The following is a 16,727-nucleotide window of genomic DNA, read 5'->3' as shown; positions in this document are numbered from 1 at the left end:
TCAACGCGTGACCCTCATTTTTGGCTGATAGGCTTCAACTGGAGTGTTTTTGCAACCGGTCCATTTAATAAATTGCAACTTTTTTAATCTCGGGGGGGAGTTTATTCTTAGTTTTTTGTCTTGTACCCAATCATATACCAAAAATAGTAACATTGACAAAAAACAGCAACCCATACTGTAGTTTCCTAAATGAGAATTTCTTGATAGTGTACAAAAGTATTGCACCGAAAATGACGTCATCACACTTCACTTGGAACACCAATTGAACAAGACTAACATTTGAGGCATCTGTGGATTCTTTTATTATGATGCGTTGTCAACAACATGGAAACATACAACAAACTTTACGTCGAAAATGTGACACGTACTGTAAGTAAGTATGACGAAAATAAAGTAGTTTAGTAAAGCAAAATGAATGCACTTGACGGCGTTTTTCAAGCTTCGCTGACTTTGGCTTCCATTACGTCACTGAAAAGAAATACACAATAATCAACATGTTGTCCAATGTATACCTTTCAAACAAGACCATTCGGAATAATGTGTCACACACGGAATCTCATGAAATGGCGTACCTAATGCTGTGGTTAGTCGGTACTCGTGTTGCGTGTGTAATGATTGCATATTTCTGTATTTCATCATGCATATATCGACAGTTTCGACTCGTTTTTTGGTTGAAAGGCGTTACACAGTCACGTGATCTCAGTGTCCAGCGCGTTAAATGTACCTGAGCTTGTTGATTTTGTTTGCTTTTTTTTTTTTTTTTAACCAGTGGAACCTCTAATTTACAACATAAATTGCTTAAAATAAAATCTGGAACCAAAAATCCATCCATCCATTTTCTTAACCGCTTATTCATCACAAGGGTCGCGGGTGGAACCAAAAATAAATAGAAAGTTGTATTTTCGAGATGTAAGGTTTTAAAATTATGAGAAAAGTCAGAATATTATACTGTGATTTTGTGTGTGTGAAAAAAACGAAACATTTGGGTAGAAATTGCAACGTAATTAAAATGTAAGTCATTAATAGGGGATAAAAAGTCACAATATGAGAATAAATATTTTTGGAAGAAATAAAGTCGCAATATTTCAAGAACGTAGCTTCTAGAAAATAAAATGTATTTTAAATAGAAAAACAGTGTCATATAAGAAAAAGGACAAAAGTCAGCATTACAAGGATTTAAATTATATATATATACGTACATAAAAAGTTGTACTATTGAAAGAGTAAAGTCTTATATGTTTGAAAAACAAGTCATACTATCGTGAGAATAATGTCATATTTTTGGAAGACTTACTTTTGTAACAAGAAAAAAAAAGTCTAAATATTCCAACAAAGATGTAAAAATATTCATGGTTTTAAGTCATTATCTTATGACAAAACAGTTGTTTAATTTATCGATAAATGGTCATAATGTTCCGATCACCCCCCCCCCCCCCCAAGAAAAAAAAAGTCAGACCTTAGTACAAAATAATACTTTTGAGATAAATAAATAAAAATATTTAAAAAATTGTCTGACATCAGCATTGGATTTGAGAGGTTCCACTGAACTTCCAGATAAATTCCTTAAACTTATGGTTAGGCTTTTATGGGACCGAATGGCAAAAAGCGAAAATCCGCAAATAATTGATGCCAACCCCAAAAGGTTTGTAATATTCTATACATACCACAAAATGGCAGCAAAGTACTTTTTTCCCCGATTAGACGAGGCTAAATAAAGCTCCTCCTCCTCAGTTCAACATAGTTGCCTTGCACCATCATGCCACCAGATGTCACCAAAGCAATATTTTTATGTTAGACATGTCAAACCGCGACTGTGGGCTTTTACTGAATTTTGAACAATAAAATTCTTCCAGCTGGAGAACGTTTATTGCCCCGGACGGAGAGCATCCCGAGGGCAAAGGAGCAGCGTGGAGTCCAGGTCCAGGCGGAAGGCCGGGTAGATGGGCTGCGAGAAAGCACACCTGAAGGTATGCAGCAGCACCACGCTGTCCGACACGCTGTAAAAGGACAGCGCCCCCTTGTGGCTCTCCAGGAAGACGCCGATGCGCGGGCACGGCGGCGCAGCCACGGTGGTCTTACGGTTGTTGTGCCAGGCGGCGTAACCGGCGTGCGTACAGCGGAGTCGCCACGAGTTCTCGTTGCGGCCCAGCAGGCACGGTTTGCCGCCACCTTTGCGTCCGATTCGCCTGCAAGCAAGTAGGATTGCCAAATTGACCTAAGACTTTCTTTTTTTTTAAATTGACCAGAAATGCTCCACCCCACCTGTAGGTGGCGCCGATGTCGATCCATCCGCCGCCGCGCCATTCGACCTCCCAGTAGCTTGCGTCGCCAAACTGGCCCTCGCGGCACAGCACCTGAGCCACTGAATCGAAGCGCTGGGGGTGCGTCGGGTACGACTGAAGCTCCTCGCCACAGTGGGCGCCCTGGCCACCGTCGAACAGGACCAGGGTGGGGTGGGCCGTGTCCGGGTCCAAGGTCAGATGACAGGAAACTGAGATAACAGACAGGAAGTAACCACAAGAGACGAAACAAGACATCAAAACCCCCAAAAGGACGGTTTACAAAATGGTTATTTCCGTCGTAGAATGGTGGCGGGCTATAAAGAAAACAAGGTAAGCTTCCGTAGCGTTCCTAAAGGGACGATCAAAACGCTTGAATGCGTCTGGTGAGAGACGAGAGCACGGCGTGGGGGAGGGTGACGTTGTTTCTTTAGGAACGCCACTTTAGAATTGCTTACCTTAGCGAGAATCCTGCGTTGTGCCCAAGTAAATACTTGCACATGCTACATGCTAAACTAGCGAGCTAGCTCGGGAGACGAAGAGCGAACTAACAACATAGGTCACACATGAGTTGCCATGACGACTACTACTTCTTCTTTTGGCAGGTGTCAAATACTTGCAGTGATTTTGCAAAATGCCACCAAGATTCTGTTTTTATGACGCAGGATTCTCGTTAAAGGTAAACCATGTTCAACTAAAAAGAAAAATGTGTCCCTAATTATGCGTGCACATGTTGTTTGTGACGAAGAAGTGAACTTACACCTGAGGAAGACGGCCCTCATTCTTTGGTCTGCCGGCTGCAGAGGCAGCGAGGACGGCGAGAAAGTCGGCGCAAACGCTACGCACAAATATGGAAAGGTGATGCATTTTTTGAAAAAAAAAAAAAGCAGCACGTGGCGTGAGAGCGCACGTCGCACTCACCTTGTGTGTCGTCCGGTCGCGAAAGTCGAGGGGAACGTTGAGGCTTGAAGTTCGAGCCGGTCGCGTTGACGGCGCCTTCAAACGTACAAGCGACATTTTCATTCAAACCCGAATTTGAAACCTTATTGGAACGTTTTTTTTTTTTTAAATGCGCCAAAACTTGGCTCACTATTGGAAGTGTGATATCTAAGTCATTTCTGATTTTTTTTTATTTTTTTACTTGTGACCACTCAAAAGGTTCAGTGGCATCCGACCTATTCATACATACACACTTTTTATTTGTTTATTTGTTTTTGATGCCCTCTATGGACAATAAAAGCAATATTGTCCTAAGAGCACAACTAACTATCGCCATCTGGTGTATTATGGCTTTGATGACTCAAAAAAAAAAAATAGGATGGGATAAATAGAGTAATCGCGGGAAATGCACTATAAAACATCAGGTGCACAGTGCATCAAAAAGCATGACAAATTATGATTTATAATGGGAGTCAATAAACCAAAATTTGGACATTTTTACTCACGTGTACTATAAAAAAAAAAATCCACATTAAATAATGACAATAATAATTTTGACATTTTGGACGGTGCCGTTTTGAACTTCAACATGTTTTGAACAATTGGGTGCAATTTCAGATCACTCAGGGATTTTTTTCCCCATATGCTTTATATTTGCTTGCTTTATATCTGCCCTGCGATTGGCTGGCAACCAGTTCAGGGTGTACCCCGCCTACTGCCCGAAGCCAGCTGGGATAGGCTCCAGCAACCCCCGCGACCCTTGTGAGGACAAGCGGTACAGAAAATGGATGGATGAATGGATGGCTTTATATTTGCTATTAATAAACAGCAAAAAGCCAAAAACTTGACATTTTCCTTATGAGGGCTTCTAGGCCGAAACCCTCATTTGAGGCCGTTACATTGCTGTCCAATGAGTGAGCTCACCTTTCCCGCTTTCGCCACCTGATGCGTTGTCGTTAACTGCAAGACAAATACAATCAGTGTGTGTGTGTGTGTGGGGGGGGGGGGGTGCGCGTGTGTGAGATTGTCATCCATGTTTTTACCGGCCCTGCTGATGGAGTCCACCTCCTCTTGGCAGACTTCCTCCAGGCGGCTGCGTAATCTCCCCAGGGCTCTCCTTGCCCCTCTGAAGGAGGCCTCGCCGGATGTCACCGAAGGCCGAGCGGCGGTGGGGATGGGAAAGCACAGCAGCGGCGCCGCCTGGTGGAGAGAGAGGCACACTCGCATGGGGGTCCAAGAGCTGACTTGTGTGAGTTATAGTATGGTTAGGGTCTTGATTTGATTTTTAAAAGGCACTTTTAAAACATAATTCGTACATAAATAAATAAAAAATATATGTAAAGTAAGTTATTGTAATAATTTAAAAAAATTAACTCTTATTTTTATTGTATTATTTATAATTTATATATTTATAACTATTTTGTAAGTATCTCTTAACAATTGTCTAATACAACAAAAATGTGAAAATAAAATAAGTTTGAATGTTCATGTAAAATACTGTCGCTACATTTTTATAGTAAAATAAACTAAATAGCATTGTTTAAAGTGTATATTATTACAAATTTGTTGTAATCAAACAATTAATGCAATCAAATAAATAACTACTGTATTGTTTATATTTTAAGCAATGTAAAATTAACCAATTGTATGAAAAAAATAGGAAATTAAAAATATATGTAAACTTGGAAAAGTTGATTTCAATAAGAAAATGATAATGAATTGAATTATTTAATTTAATTTAATCTAGTCATCAGATTTCTTAATTAAAATTGAACATGAAAATGTATATATCACAGTATTTAAAATGTTTTTACTATTTTTTCCCATTTTCTTTACAGTAAATTAATCAGGCACTTATTTAAATTAATTGCAAAAAAGAAAAATAAACAAATGTTTCTATTAATTATGAACCATGGGCTGCCTCTCGGGATAAGGTTTCAAGGGCCTGCTGATCAGCATTTCGTACCGTACCCTTCCGCATCATTAAGTGAGTGGCATTCCTCCCTGCTGTTCCCCGTGTGTCCCGTAGGGTGCGCTACGGCGTCACCTGCAGAAAGTGTCCGTTGTCTTGTGTCTGAAGAAGTCGTCCGATCTCCTGGTCCCGCCTCCTCAGTTCTTCCAAATCCTTCTCCAGCGTCTCCGCGTCTCGCTCGGCGCGACCCACCAACGCTCGCGAGCGGGCCTCCACGCGTGCTCGCACCTTTGACCACACGGAACAGCAGCAACATTTCAAACCCTACTTTCTAACCCTAACTTGTTTGAAACCTTAACCCAGGCTATAATTATTTATTTGAAACACTAAACCTCGTTAGAAATCATAATCAAGGTTTGAAACCCAACCCTTGTTTTAAACCCTAACCCTGTCTTAGAACCCTAACCCGATACACAAACTTGAACCTCCCAACCAGATTCAAAACCGTGATTTAAAATCCTAACCCAGGCTTCAATGCTTAATCTGAAATCTTTACAACTCTTACCCTTTGTTGAATCTCTAATATTAAACACTACCCTGGTTTGAAACCTTAATTTGAAACCTCAACCCTACTTTAAAATGGCAACCCAAGTTTCAGAAGCTAATTTGAAACCCTAACTTGAAACACAAACCCTGTTTTTTTTTCTTCTTCAGACTAATTTTCATTTCTATGAATTTCTGACAATTTACCTCAGCTTTGGTCTTCTCCAGTCGTATCGCCATGTCTGCAAAAAGCGCCTCGCTGTCCTCCAAAACGGCTGAAGTTGACACCTGACACACACACAGAGGTAATTTACTACTTTCCAGATGTTCAGGAAGCTTTTGGGGGCGGGGTCTGCCGCACTGAGCAAATTTGATTGGAATTTTTTTTATTTATTTTTTTAAGTCTAAGAACTAAAAGTATCAAAATACGTACCTTGAGGGACTCCAAACTCTGCTGGAACTCCTCCAGTTCTCGCTCGCAGTTTCGGATTTTGCCCTGAACCGTCCTCTGCGACTCCTGAAGCTGCACCTAGACGCCACACAAACAATTTGGATGCACGTTGTGGATTCTTGAATTAATGGTGAATAATTGGAGGTTCAGCTCATTCAAATCACCTTGGGAAATATTTTCAACGTTAAAACGTGACTAAAATTCTATGTTTTTACACTACAATTCCCGTTTTTTTCTCCCCATGAAGATTATTGCACATGATTCCCTCCAGTGCCGCCACTTTCCTGATTTTGATTCAAATAATTCTAACTGTTCAACCCATTCAGAACATCTTGGGAATGAATCCCATTCTTAACTTGAACACAAATTATGATTTTTCTCTCTTAACTGTTTTTATTACTTTTTAGGCATGGAAAAAATTATCCCCTTTATAATTTTTTAAAACAGATTTTTCAAGGAGTTGGTGAAACGTCTACTAGGGTGGATAACGTGCATTTGAGCAACTACAAATATGTTTGTAAGAAAAGAACAACAAAAAATAATGTAAACACTACAGAAAATTGATTTTTAACATTGTGTTCACATATTTTAACATATTTAAAAACTACTACATGTATTGCAAAAATATTTCCCCAAAGAAAAATGAACTTTTTATAAAGTACAGATAGATTTTTTTTCCCACTTCTAAACGTTGACCACTGGTTCGCAGTGTATGTCAAGACCCCTAGTGTCCACTGTAGTGGCTAATGGCCAACTGTGGCAAAAAGATTCTTTCATATAGGAGAAAACATTTTAATAGCTGTCCACTGTAATAACCATGACTATCCGTGAAAGGGTTAAAACTAAAACTTCTGAATTAATTACACGTTTTTACATTTCTTGACTAATTCAATACTGTTATAAAATAAGCCCAAGCCTCTGGTCGTTGAATCGGTGGAGGCTGGTGTCTGTGGATCTCACTCTGCTTCATCTATCCTTCCTTCCTTTCCTCATTCTCTCCTTTGGTCTCTTGAGGTCTCCCTAATTTGTTGGAATTTAGATGTTTCTGGGGTTGGTGAAAGACTCTGGTTGGTAACCCGGTGGGTAGGAGGTAATGTCTGGTCGGTGCTGGATTTCACTTTCCTTTCTTTGATCCTTCCTCGGGTCTCCTGACAACCTCGACTCTAGCTGGATTCTGAAGTATTCGGTTTAGGTGAACGTATGGGATTTTTTATAGGTTTTAGGTGAACTAATGAGTACACACACACATGCACACACATACAAAAAATAATAATAATAAAATAAAATATTTAAAAAATAAAATAAAATAAAGCCAAATTCTAATAATTCTCATTCATGTCATTTGATTGATTCCACATCACTTGACAAACTAATCCCACTGAACTTGGGTTCAATTTCAAGCATTCACACGCCATTCACAGAAGGAAGTGCGTCGCCTAAACCTGTCTCCGGGCCCTCTGGGCCTCCCCGGGCTGCACCTCCTCCCGGTCGGCCTCGCACAGCAGGCAGTCACCGCTCCACTCCACCGCGGCCTCCTCCGGCTCGTCCCCGCCGGGCCGCGGCCGCAGCCCGAGGCGGTGCTGCGCGCACAGCCGCTCGGCGGGACACTCGACGGCGGCCACCAGCTTGTGCCGCCGCAAGGTGTCCACTTCCCGGTGGGGCAGCACGTGAGCCTCGCAGAAGGAGGCCAGGCACGCCAGGCACGACTTGGCCGCCGCCAGCTTGCCCTCCGGCGGGCAGAAGTCGCACGGCACCTGGCCCGCGACGCCCAGGTAGGGCTCCGCCGGCGGCGCGGTGCCTTCTCTCGGCTTGAGCTTGGCCACCACCTCGGCCAGCACGGTGTTCCGGCGGAGCACCGGCCGGGGGCTGAACGCCTCGCGGCACTGCGGGCAGCTGAAGAGCGCCGGCGGCTCGGCCCGGTCCCAGTAGCCGTTGATGCACGCCATGCAGTAGGTGTGTCCGCACGGGATGGACACCGGGTCCTGGAGGACGTCCAGGCAGATGGGGCAGCGGAACTGGCTCTCCGTCACCGAGATGTTGGCGTGCAGGTGTTGGGCCATCGCCGCCGGACCGGGGGGCGGCTCCGTGTCGGGGTCCGACTTTGGGGCGCGCTCTTCTCGGGCTTTTGTTTTGGCCGACCGGACCTTTTGGGAGCAGTTGTTGTACTAAAATTAACTCTTCCGCCCTGTCATCCATTCCGTTCCTCACAAAGGCGCACTTTGCCCTCCATCTTGACTGGCAGGTACGTAATGATTCAAGATTGCCCCCTTTAACGGCAAAACTAACTTCACTTTTTACACTCGATTTATCGATAAATAAGATGTCAAATGTTACACATTGAGTATTTATTTGCTCTAGTCATCAGGTGGATCACAGCTGCCTTCATTTGAGGTCATACTGCCATCTGGTGGCGACGCTGTTGGTAAGAATTTGACAGCAATACGTCATTGTGTCCAAATGTATCCGACTAGATTATTTCCATTCATTTCTGTTGTGGCACGTGACCGCTATCATGATTAACAGTCAGAAGAAGTCATGTATCAGCAGTTTTTTTGCACACCTGCAGTATGCAGCTATGGACTTTCTTTTCTTTTTTTTTCTTTTTTTTACTTTGAAGATGATTTCTAGTTATTATTTTGTATTGATGGTAGCTAACATGACTAACTACCGAAGGAAGTAAATGCATTAACAGTGGTATACACGTACGTGTGGACCGCGCCATATACTGCTTTTATTTTTTTTACTGTACGTTATGGATTATTTTAAAACATTGTGATCTTTTCTATTGTACAAACCAGGTTATGGTTGTCATGATTTACAGAAAGTCAGAAAGTCATGGAATTAAGCATCATAAGTGCATTGCATATCTGGAGCGTGCCGATGACTTTTTTTCTTTTTAGTTTGTGTATTATTTCTTGCAATTATGTTTTATTTTTATTGGTGGTGGTTAGGTTAACATGAACAACTGATGAGAGAAGTAAGCACATTGGCAGTGGTATTGAACAATGTGCACCTGGGAAGTGCCATGCACTGCTTTTTTATGTTGTGGATTATTTCAAAAAGTTTGTTTTATTTCTGTTGTGCAAGGTGATGCTTATCATCGCATCACAAAAAAAAAACACTTCAAATGATGGATGGATGGATATTACATCACTTTTATTGTTTTTCTGCGTGACTGTGTTATACTGCCCCCGGTGGCCATGTTGCGTACATGTTGGTTCTATACGTTTTTATGGGGGAATTTCCTTGTTAAAAAAAATACATTACGAGCATTTTTATTGTGTTTTGGGTTAGAGGCTGGATCGTGAAAAGCTCTCAGTTTTATAGCACAAATATGAATCGCAATAATAAATTTGTATTTTTTAACAATATCTGAGTCATTTTCAACTGAGTTGAATAAACACTCGTTCTTAAAAAAGAAAAGATTTATAAAGTCATTTTAATTTCACTTTATTTATTAGTCTTTTTTTTGGTTTTTAGTTTTGAATTATTGACTTCTTGCTGCCCAATCGACACCTTTGGAAAATTATTAATAATAATTAAATATTTATTTATTTATTCGGTACGATGCGCGTGCAATGCTGACGTCACTAACGAGGAACCCACGCCGAAAGAGGAAGGCGATGGAAATCACTTCGTTGTCACAATGTTTCATTCGAATTCTTTGCGATTTATGATCATCATTTGGACTTTTTAATCGTCCGTGTGCCATGAAGAAGAGATGGCTCAGTAGTCGCAGGTTGCCACTCTTCCTCCTCGCCCTCCTCCTCGTGCTTCTTTTCGCCGACTTGGAGTGGGACGCCGGCGGCCTGTCCGAGCTCTTGCCAGCGGCGTCTCGTCGTCGTCGTCGTCCCCCTGCGGCGTCCGAAGCCGCCACCCCCGAGGCGGGCTCCAGCGCCGCCGCCGCCGCCGCCCGGCCGGGGGACCCCCGCCGCACCCGCCGCACCCGCCGCCGCCGCCGCCGAGGCTCCGGGCTGCGGCTGGAGGACATCTTCATCGCGGTCAAGACCACCGGAAGGTTCCACGGGACGCGCCTGGCCCTCCTCTTGGACACCTGGATCTCCACTACCAAGACGCACGTGAGTGGCTGGGTTCGAGTGGCCTGGCTTTGTATTTATTATTGTAAAGTAAACTATAGTTTATGCAACCTATTTATGAACAATTTATTGAGTGAATAAATATATTTTGGGAGGGGGACTGAAACGCGTGTTTAAAACTTGAACGTTTCACTGTGACGTGGGAACGATTGGCCCAAATATCATCATGAAAAAAAAAAATCAGTATATATATATAAAAGTATGGAGGCAATACATTATTTGGAAAAAAAATGCAATTTTGCTGGCCTACATTGTTGATGAAAAGAATTTGTGTCAAATCAAATAAATAGAAGTCACTTATTTAAATAAGTACTATAAGTCCTAAATGTGATCATAACAACGCATATGCTATTATGCTATTATATATTTAGAATGTAAATTATTTCAAAAACATTTCTAAATGTAGGCTTATAAGTCCAATATAAGACCTGGCATGTATGCTAAGATGGTTGTAATTATTATTATTTTTTTAAATCAGTCAGTATAACACTATAGTGTGAATCCAGTTTAATTATGACTTCAAAACGTGTCATACTCCAATAATGTCAAGGTTGTAAAAGGTAAATATAAAAATATTACTTTAATTTATAAAGTACTCACAGCCTTAAATGAAACAAAACAGCTAAACATAATAATAATAATAAAAACAAGAAAAGCAGAATGGAATGTTATCACCCTACTATATTTTAATTATAATAGTGTGATTTTTTTTAAAGAATTAAATAATATCTAATTGCCAAGGTCGTAAATGTAGATGTTCCAGTATTCATTCAAATAATAGCCTCAAATACAAAATAAATAAAAATAATTGGAAAAAATATTATATATAATATTAATATTATTTATTTTTAAAAGTCTTGTCATATCCAATTGTCAAGGATTAAAAATTGAAATTCCCAAGCATTCATTCAAATAAGTACAAAAAGCTTTCAGTAACAAAAAAACATATTTTTTATTAAGTAATCAGCTTCCTCTAAGTCGTATCATGTTGCTTTGCAGAGCAGTCACAAGACAGTGCCACCTACACACACACACACACACACACACACGCACACGCACACACAGGAAGTGGTGTCTGGGCTGACAGGAAGCCGAGCCTCTTAACAATACGTGAAGCGGAAGTGGCGAACAGGAAGTTAAGAAGCAGATTAGACGAATGAACGCGCTCTTCTCGCACGCCTCGCACGCATCACGTGACCTCGCCATCGCATCATGTTCAATATTCATTCGGTTTTCTCTTTTTTCCTCTCACAGACGTTCATTTTTACAGACATAGAGGATGACCACCTGCAGGCTGAAGGTATGAGAGGGAGGTGGAAAGAGTAGCCGCTGTCATAAAGCGATGCATTTATGACCCCTGCGGGACCTCCGTGATATCACCACCACTGCCCCAATAAAGAACTGTCAGGCATCAAATAGAATTGCTGTGGGAAATTTTTTTTTTTTTTAAAAGCACATCCGCAAGCTATAAAATGTACACCTAAGGGCCTGACCGATATGCATCTTTTGATGGCCGATACCGATTTTTGGCAGAAAAAAAATACAGATTACCGATTAATCTGTAGATTATTTAAAAATATATATAATGCATAAAATTTAAAAAATAACATACGCTACACACTTGCTAGTTGCTAATGCTACGCAAGCAACACGGTGCATTCAGGGTACTTTCACAGCAAACAGGAAACTTAATATTTCTTCGATAACGTTTTAAAGGGAAAATAATCGTCTGTTTGGCCCAATTGTTTTGCCCGATGTTTGAAGTCCAATAATCGGCTGATTAATTGGTCGGACCCTAAAACGTATCAAAAGCAAACGTCATGCAACATCAAAGGGTAAAATAAATTATCATTAATCAGCATAAAACAACAAGCACATCTGCAAGCACTGACATAGTTTTGTGACATAGAGGTAGAAAGTTTTTCTCATGGCAAAAAAGTTGATTGATTTATGACCCCTCATGTAATTCAACCCAGAAAACAGACGATGAAGTCGGTCACGTGAGCCACCTTGAAAGACATTCAATGTACATCTGGTAATTTGACAATATTCGGGAAGTCATAAATCTTGTCACAAATCCTGGAATTGAATGATTAATGAATGATGAAACAAAAAAACGTAGCTCTAAGAATTTATATATTTTTTAACGTAAGTAGTAAAAGTAGTATGAACAATAACTGTCAAAACTAACACAGCAAACCTGAGAGTAATAAAGTGTACACCTGTGGATTTATGACATCCCGTGTCTGTCTGAGATCGAGATCAAGAAAAAAACAAATTGACAGTCACGTATGACGACGTACTATTGTGAAAAGAACAACAAGAATGCTCAAAGGAACACCAAATAATTCCGTCACCATAATACGTCATAAATCCCCTCAGGGGTCATAAACCCATCACTCATTGTTGATATTAATGTGACTTGTACTTTAGGCTACAACACGGTGATGACGGGCTGCCAGTCGGACCACAGTCAGCAGGCCCTGGCGTGCAAGATGGCCGCCGAGTACGACGGCTTCATGGCGTCTGGCAAGAGGTGAGAGAAACCAGCTGGATTTTTTGGGGGGCTCTGTGACATAACTGACGCCATGTTTGGCGTGTCGGCCAATGGGAGGGCGGCACCACTGCGGAAGTCATGTCAACTTTTTATATCCGCTGGAAACATTTGTTTGGACTCTCCTCAGGTGGTTTTGTCACGTGGACGACGACAACTACGTGAACGGCGAGGCGCTCGTCGCCATGCTTGCCGCCTTCCCGCAAGACGGCGACGTCTACGTGGGCAAGGCCAGCCTGGACAAACCGATCACGGCGCACGAGCTCATGGAGGGAAACCAAACGGTAACATGACGCGTCTTTGATATGGTTAGTGGGATAGTAAAATATGATGCCGTTATCCATTTTTCAGTGGCATTTCATTGACTTTTAAACAATTTGATATTTTTCTGTGTTTAGCATGAAAATAATCGTCGTGAATTCCAATATAATAATTGTCATAGTGTGACATTTTGAATTTCATACAATCTCATACAAATTAAAACTAATTATGTATTTAATTTGCATCACACTCTCGGAGAAAAATCACTAGCTTGCGAGCTAACAGGCTTGTACTCCAAAAACTACTAATGATGATTTGGGGGGGGGGGGGGGTGCGGGTGGGGGGGGGATCCAGCAAACGCAATTGGTGATAAACAGTTGAACGCTACATCAACCACATAGCTTTGCCTCAGAAAGGTCCGCTTAGCATAATGCTAGCAAACAATGAAAAACGCAATTGATATGCTAATAGTTAGCATCGATAGTTGCCATTGAAGAAGCGCAAATATTTGAACACAAACTTTGGAGCAACACAATTGCAGATTATGTAACAATACTCCCGGGCAAATATTTGTTATCGTCTACGATAAAAGGCTAATATCACAGCGTCTTAATGAGTGACTTGTTAAAAAGTATAATTCTTCTTCATTGGTGCGTGCACGACTGTAGTATGCTGCCTCCCGGTGGCCAAGTTGGGCACACCAGAAGGTGATGCTGAATTCAAATGTAGCATTAAATGATATACAAACGGTTTCATTCTTGACATTTTATTTTATTTTAATGATTTTTTTATAAAGTACAATTAATATTATTAAGTGCTTTAATTAAAACAAATAACTTTTTATTTTTATGGGGCAAGGCAAAACTTTATTTAGAACCACATTTCTGTATTCACTTTACAGATTTTTAAGATCAGTATATTTTTGATGTGGTGTAAAAAAAAAATAAAAACAAACAAGCAGGGCATCGTTTTTGTCATTTTATTTATATATTTTATTATTATTTATTAAAGAAGTTCTCTGTGTGTGCATGTGCAGAGGGAAGTGAAGTTCTGGTTCGCCACCGGAGGAGCTGGGTTCTGCTTGAGTCAACGTCTGGCCCACAAGATGTCCCCCTGGGCCCGGTACTCGTGGACTCCTCCATCATGTCTCACATCTGTCAGAACCACCCGTCAGTCAAAGTTGTGTGTGCGTGCGTGTGTGCGTATTCAGCGGCCGTCGCTTCGAGGAGACGTCGGCGAAGATCCGCCTGCCCGACGATTGCACGGTGGGCTTCATCGTGGAGAAGCGCGTGGGGGTCTCCATGGTCCACTGCCCTTTGTTCCACTCGCACTTTGAGAACCTCATGCTGCTTCACCGCGCCAGCATCACGCAACAGGTATGTGCCGCCCTCCAGCGGAGCCGCGTGGAACTGCAGCAAGTAAACAAAAACAAAGCCAAAAAAATTAATAAAAAAAGTAAATAAAAACTAAATAAAATATTATTAATAAATAATAATAAATACTAGTTTAAAAAAAAATATATATATTAGGGGTGTAAAAATTAGTGCATTAATTTTGAGTTAATTAAAAGTTCTTTTAACGCCATTAAAAAAAAAATTATGACCGCCCCTTACTTGGAAAGTCTGTACTGGGGGAATTCCAGTTGCAACGCAGCAGACACGCCCACGTCAAAATTGAGCAATAATAAATTTAATAATAATGCATATTTTTGTGGAGACTGGGGTCAAGTTCTATTTTACAATTTTAAAAATTTGCAGAATTTCACAAGTTACTTCATGTTAAAGTTTAGCTTTTAATATGAAAAGAAAAATGCACTAATCTGTCACCAATGTTTTACAAATGCAATTATGCCATCTAGTGGCAGAAAAAATACCTCAACAAATCACACTTGTGTTTTACAGTACAGTAATTTGAACTCAATTTTATGAATTATTATGTAATTACAGTATCAATGACTAAAAGATGCAGCCATATTTCTATTAGTTCAACATTTTCCCACTTTTATGTTAACAAGAGTACGAAAATATTTTATTATACATTTCGAATAGATATAAAATTTGTGATTAATCGTGAGTTAACTATTGAAGTCATGCGATTAATTACAATTAAAAATTTTAATCTTGCCTGACACCCCTTAAAAAAAATTAAATAAATAAATATATATATATATATATATATATATATAATAAAAAAAAATAAAAAAATAAAATAAAAAATGAAAACACTTTCCATGGCACAAAACACACACACACACACACACACACACACACACACACACACACACACACACACACACACACACACACACACACACACACACACACACACACACACACACACAAAATTATGCTAACTGCTTTGATTGAATGTCATGTGACTTCCTGTCAGGTGACACTAAGTTACGGGCTGTTAGAGGACAAGATGAACAGTGTGGAGCTGAAGGGACGTTTTTCCAAAGAAGAAGATCCATCCAGGTCAGTCGCTCATTCAACAACACTGAGCCGCCTGTTAATCAATTCATCAATTCTTTCTAATCAGGTTTAAGACCCTGCACTGCTTGCTGCACCCGCTGACCAGATGGTGCCCCTAAACCATCTTCAAGGAAAACCAGGATCACAACATCAGAACTTCCAGAACCCTCTGATGACCATCTTGACCGTTCAAGTTCAAGAATTCTGTCTTTGTTTCAGCAAATGGACATTGTTAACTTGTATAAACGTTTGTAAAATAACACATTTTGTTCACTGTAACAAATATGTCAGTTTTCAAAGAACCAAAGGACGTATTTTTTTATGTCTTTTAAATAGACATTGTGGGTAAATTGTTGCCATCTAGTGGTGAACTCATAGAATGCAACAACCTAAGTTGGAAGCACGTGCACTATGGTGCCTCAGAGAGACCACACTAGCCGACATTCGCTAAGTTTGTCTTTTTCGGCTAATCGTAACAAAAAAATGGCGCCAAACTACTTCGGTGAGGTGCGGCGAGACCTATGTAATATAATTAGCAATTACTAGACCTACAATTATATATATTGAAGAAAAAATGTACGTTGTTGTGATGGAACATATTTTTTTGCATATTATTGAAATTATTGTTAGTTTTTTAAAATGAATGAACATTGAAAAAAAAATCTATTTATCTTTCATGGTAAAGGAAAAACATGTTGCAAATTATGAAATTTCATTTTACACATAACAGTGGAGACATTGTGCCATTACAAGTTTGATCAATATTACCAAAGATTTTTTTCAGAAACAATAACTTCTTCAAAATGAAATTCAGTGCAATTTGTCTACTGTTACTGATATTTTTTTTTGTTACTACTGTTACTATATGCTCAAATATATTTATATTTTATATACATTTTCAACATACGTTGCTCTTGACTTGTATCATAGCTGACGTTTTTAGAAAAACGCATGAAATAAAAATAAGTGCTGTAGGAGGGACGGGGGCGTAGTTATGAATCCTCCTGCAATATGATTGGCTGCTGCATCCAGAAAGGACACGCCCTACGGCGTTAGCATAAAACGACCCTTCCAGATATGTCTCACATTTACACAAAATAAAAACAATATTTTTTAACTGATGTTGTTATTGAGATTCAAAATAGCGCCACTGAAGTCACTTAGCGTTCCCGCCGGGCGGCAATAGGGCGTGTCCTACCTGCATACCGTAGCAAGTCATA

General features: G+C 40.4%; 2 protein-coding genes and 1 long non-coding RNA gene across 8 annotated transcripts; 2 read left to right on the top strand and 1 right to left on the bottom strand.

Annotated features, from left to right (window-relative positions):
* Nucleotides 1–250: 250 nt before the first annotated feature.
* On the top strand, nt 251–9,493 carry LOC147169206 (uncharacterized). 5 transcript variants are annotated; one of them, XR_015095747.1, is made up of 8 exons: nt 251–373; nt 1,854–1,967; nt 2,033–2,196; nt 2,269–2,612; nt 3,028–3,137; nt 4,297–4,467; nt 5,248–8,366; nt 8,483–9,493. It is a non-coding gene; the product is annotated as an uncharacterized LOC147169206 (long non-coding RNA). The 5 variants fall into 5 exon arrangements; XR_015095745.1 differs by having other exon boundaries at nt 2,269–2,958; XR_015095744.1 differs by having other exon boundaries at nt 2,269–3,137; nt 5,902–8,366.
* On the bottom strand, nt 279–8,498 carry LOC147169207 (E3 ubiquitin/ISG15 ligase TRIM25-like). The gene is made up of 10 exons (XM_086082000.1): nt 7,567–8,498; nt 6,107–6,202; nt 5,881–5,961; nt 5,266–5,418; nt 4,262–4,418; nt 4,143–4,178; nt 3,201–3,275; nt 3,040–3,117; nt 2,263–2,491; nt 279–2,186 (listed from the first exon to the last, which is right to left on the bottom strand). Exons 1-10 carry the CDS (start codon nt 8,182–8,184, stop codon nt 1,865–1,867), a joined length of 1,845 nt encoding a protein of 614 aa, XP_085938126.1. The 5' UTR covers nt 8,185–8,498; the 3' UTR covers nt 279–1,864.
* A 100-nt stretch (nt 9,494–9,593) lies between the features above and the next one.
* mfng (MFNG O-fucosylpeptide 3-beta-N-acetylglucosaminyltransferase) lies at nt 9,594–16,486 on the top strand. 2 transcript variants are annotated; one of them, XM_086082002.1, is made up of 8 exons: nt 9,594–10,203; nt 11,476–11,521; nt 12,655–12,757; nt 12,906–13,059; nt 14,073–14,158; nt 14,247–14,412; nt 15,425–15,510; nt 15,575–16,486. In XM_086082002.1, exons 1-8 carry the CDS (start codon nt 9,835–9,837, stop codon nt 15,624–15,626), a joined length of 1,062 nt encoding a protein of 353 aa, XP_085938128.1. In that variant the 5' UTR covers nt 9,594–9,834; the 3' UTR covers nt 15,627–16,486. The 2 variants fall into 2 exon arrangements, with proteins under 2 accessions (XP_085938128.1, XP_085938129.1); XM_086082003.1 differs by having other exon boundaries at nt 15,425–15,514.
* The last annotated feature ends 241 nt before the right edge of the window (nt 16,487–16,727 follow it).

This window comes from Leptonotus elevatus, chromosome 8, assembly GCF_054856555.1.
Source record: "Leptonotus elevatus isolate MCC_2025b chromosome 8, RoL_Lele_1.0, whole genome shotgun sequence".
Taxonomy (NCBI): Eukaryota; Metazoa; Chordata; class Actinopteri; order Syngnathiformes; family Syngnathidae; genus Leptonotus; species Leptonotus elevatus.
This window is presented reverse-complemented; position numbering and strand designations above follow the sequence as displayed.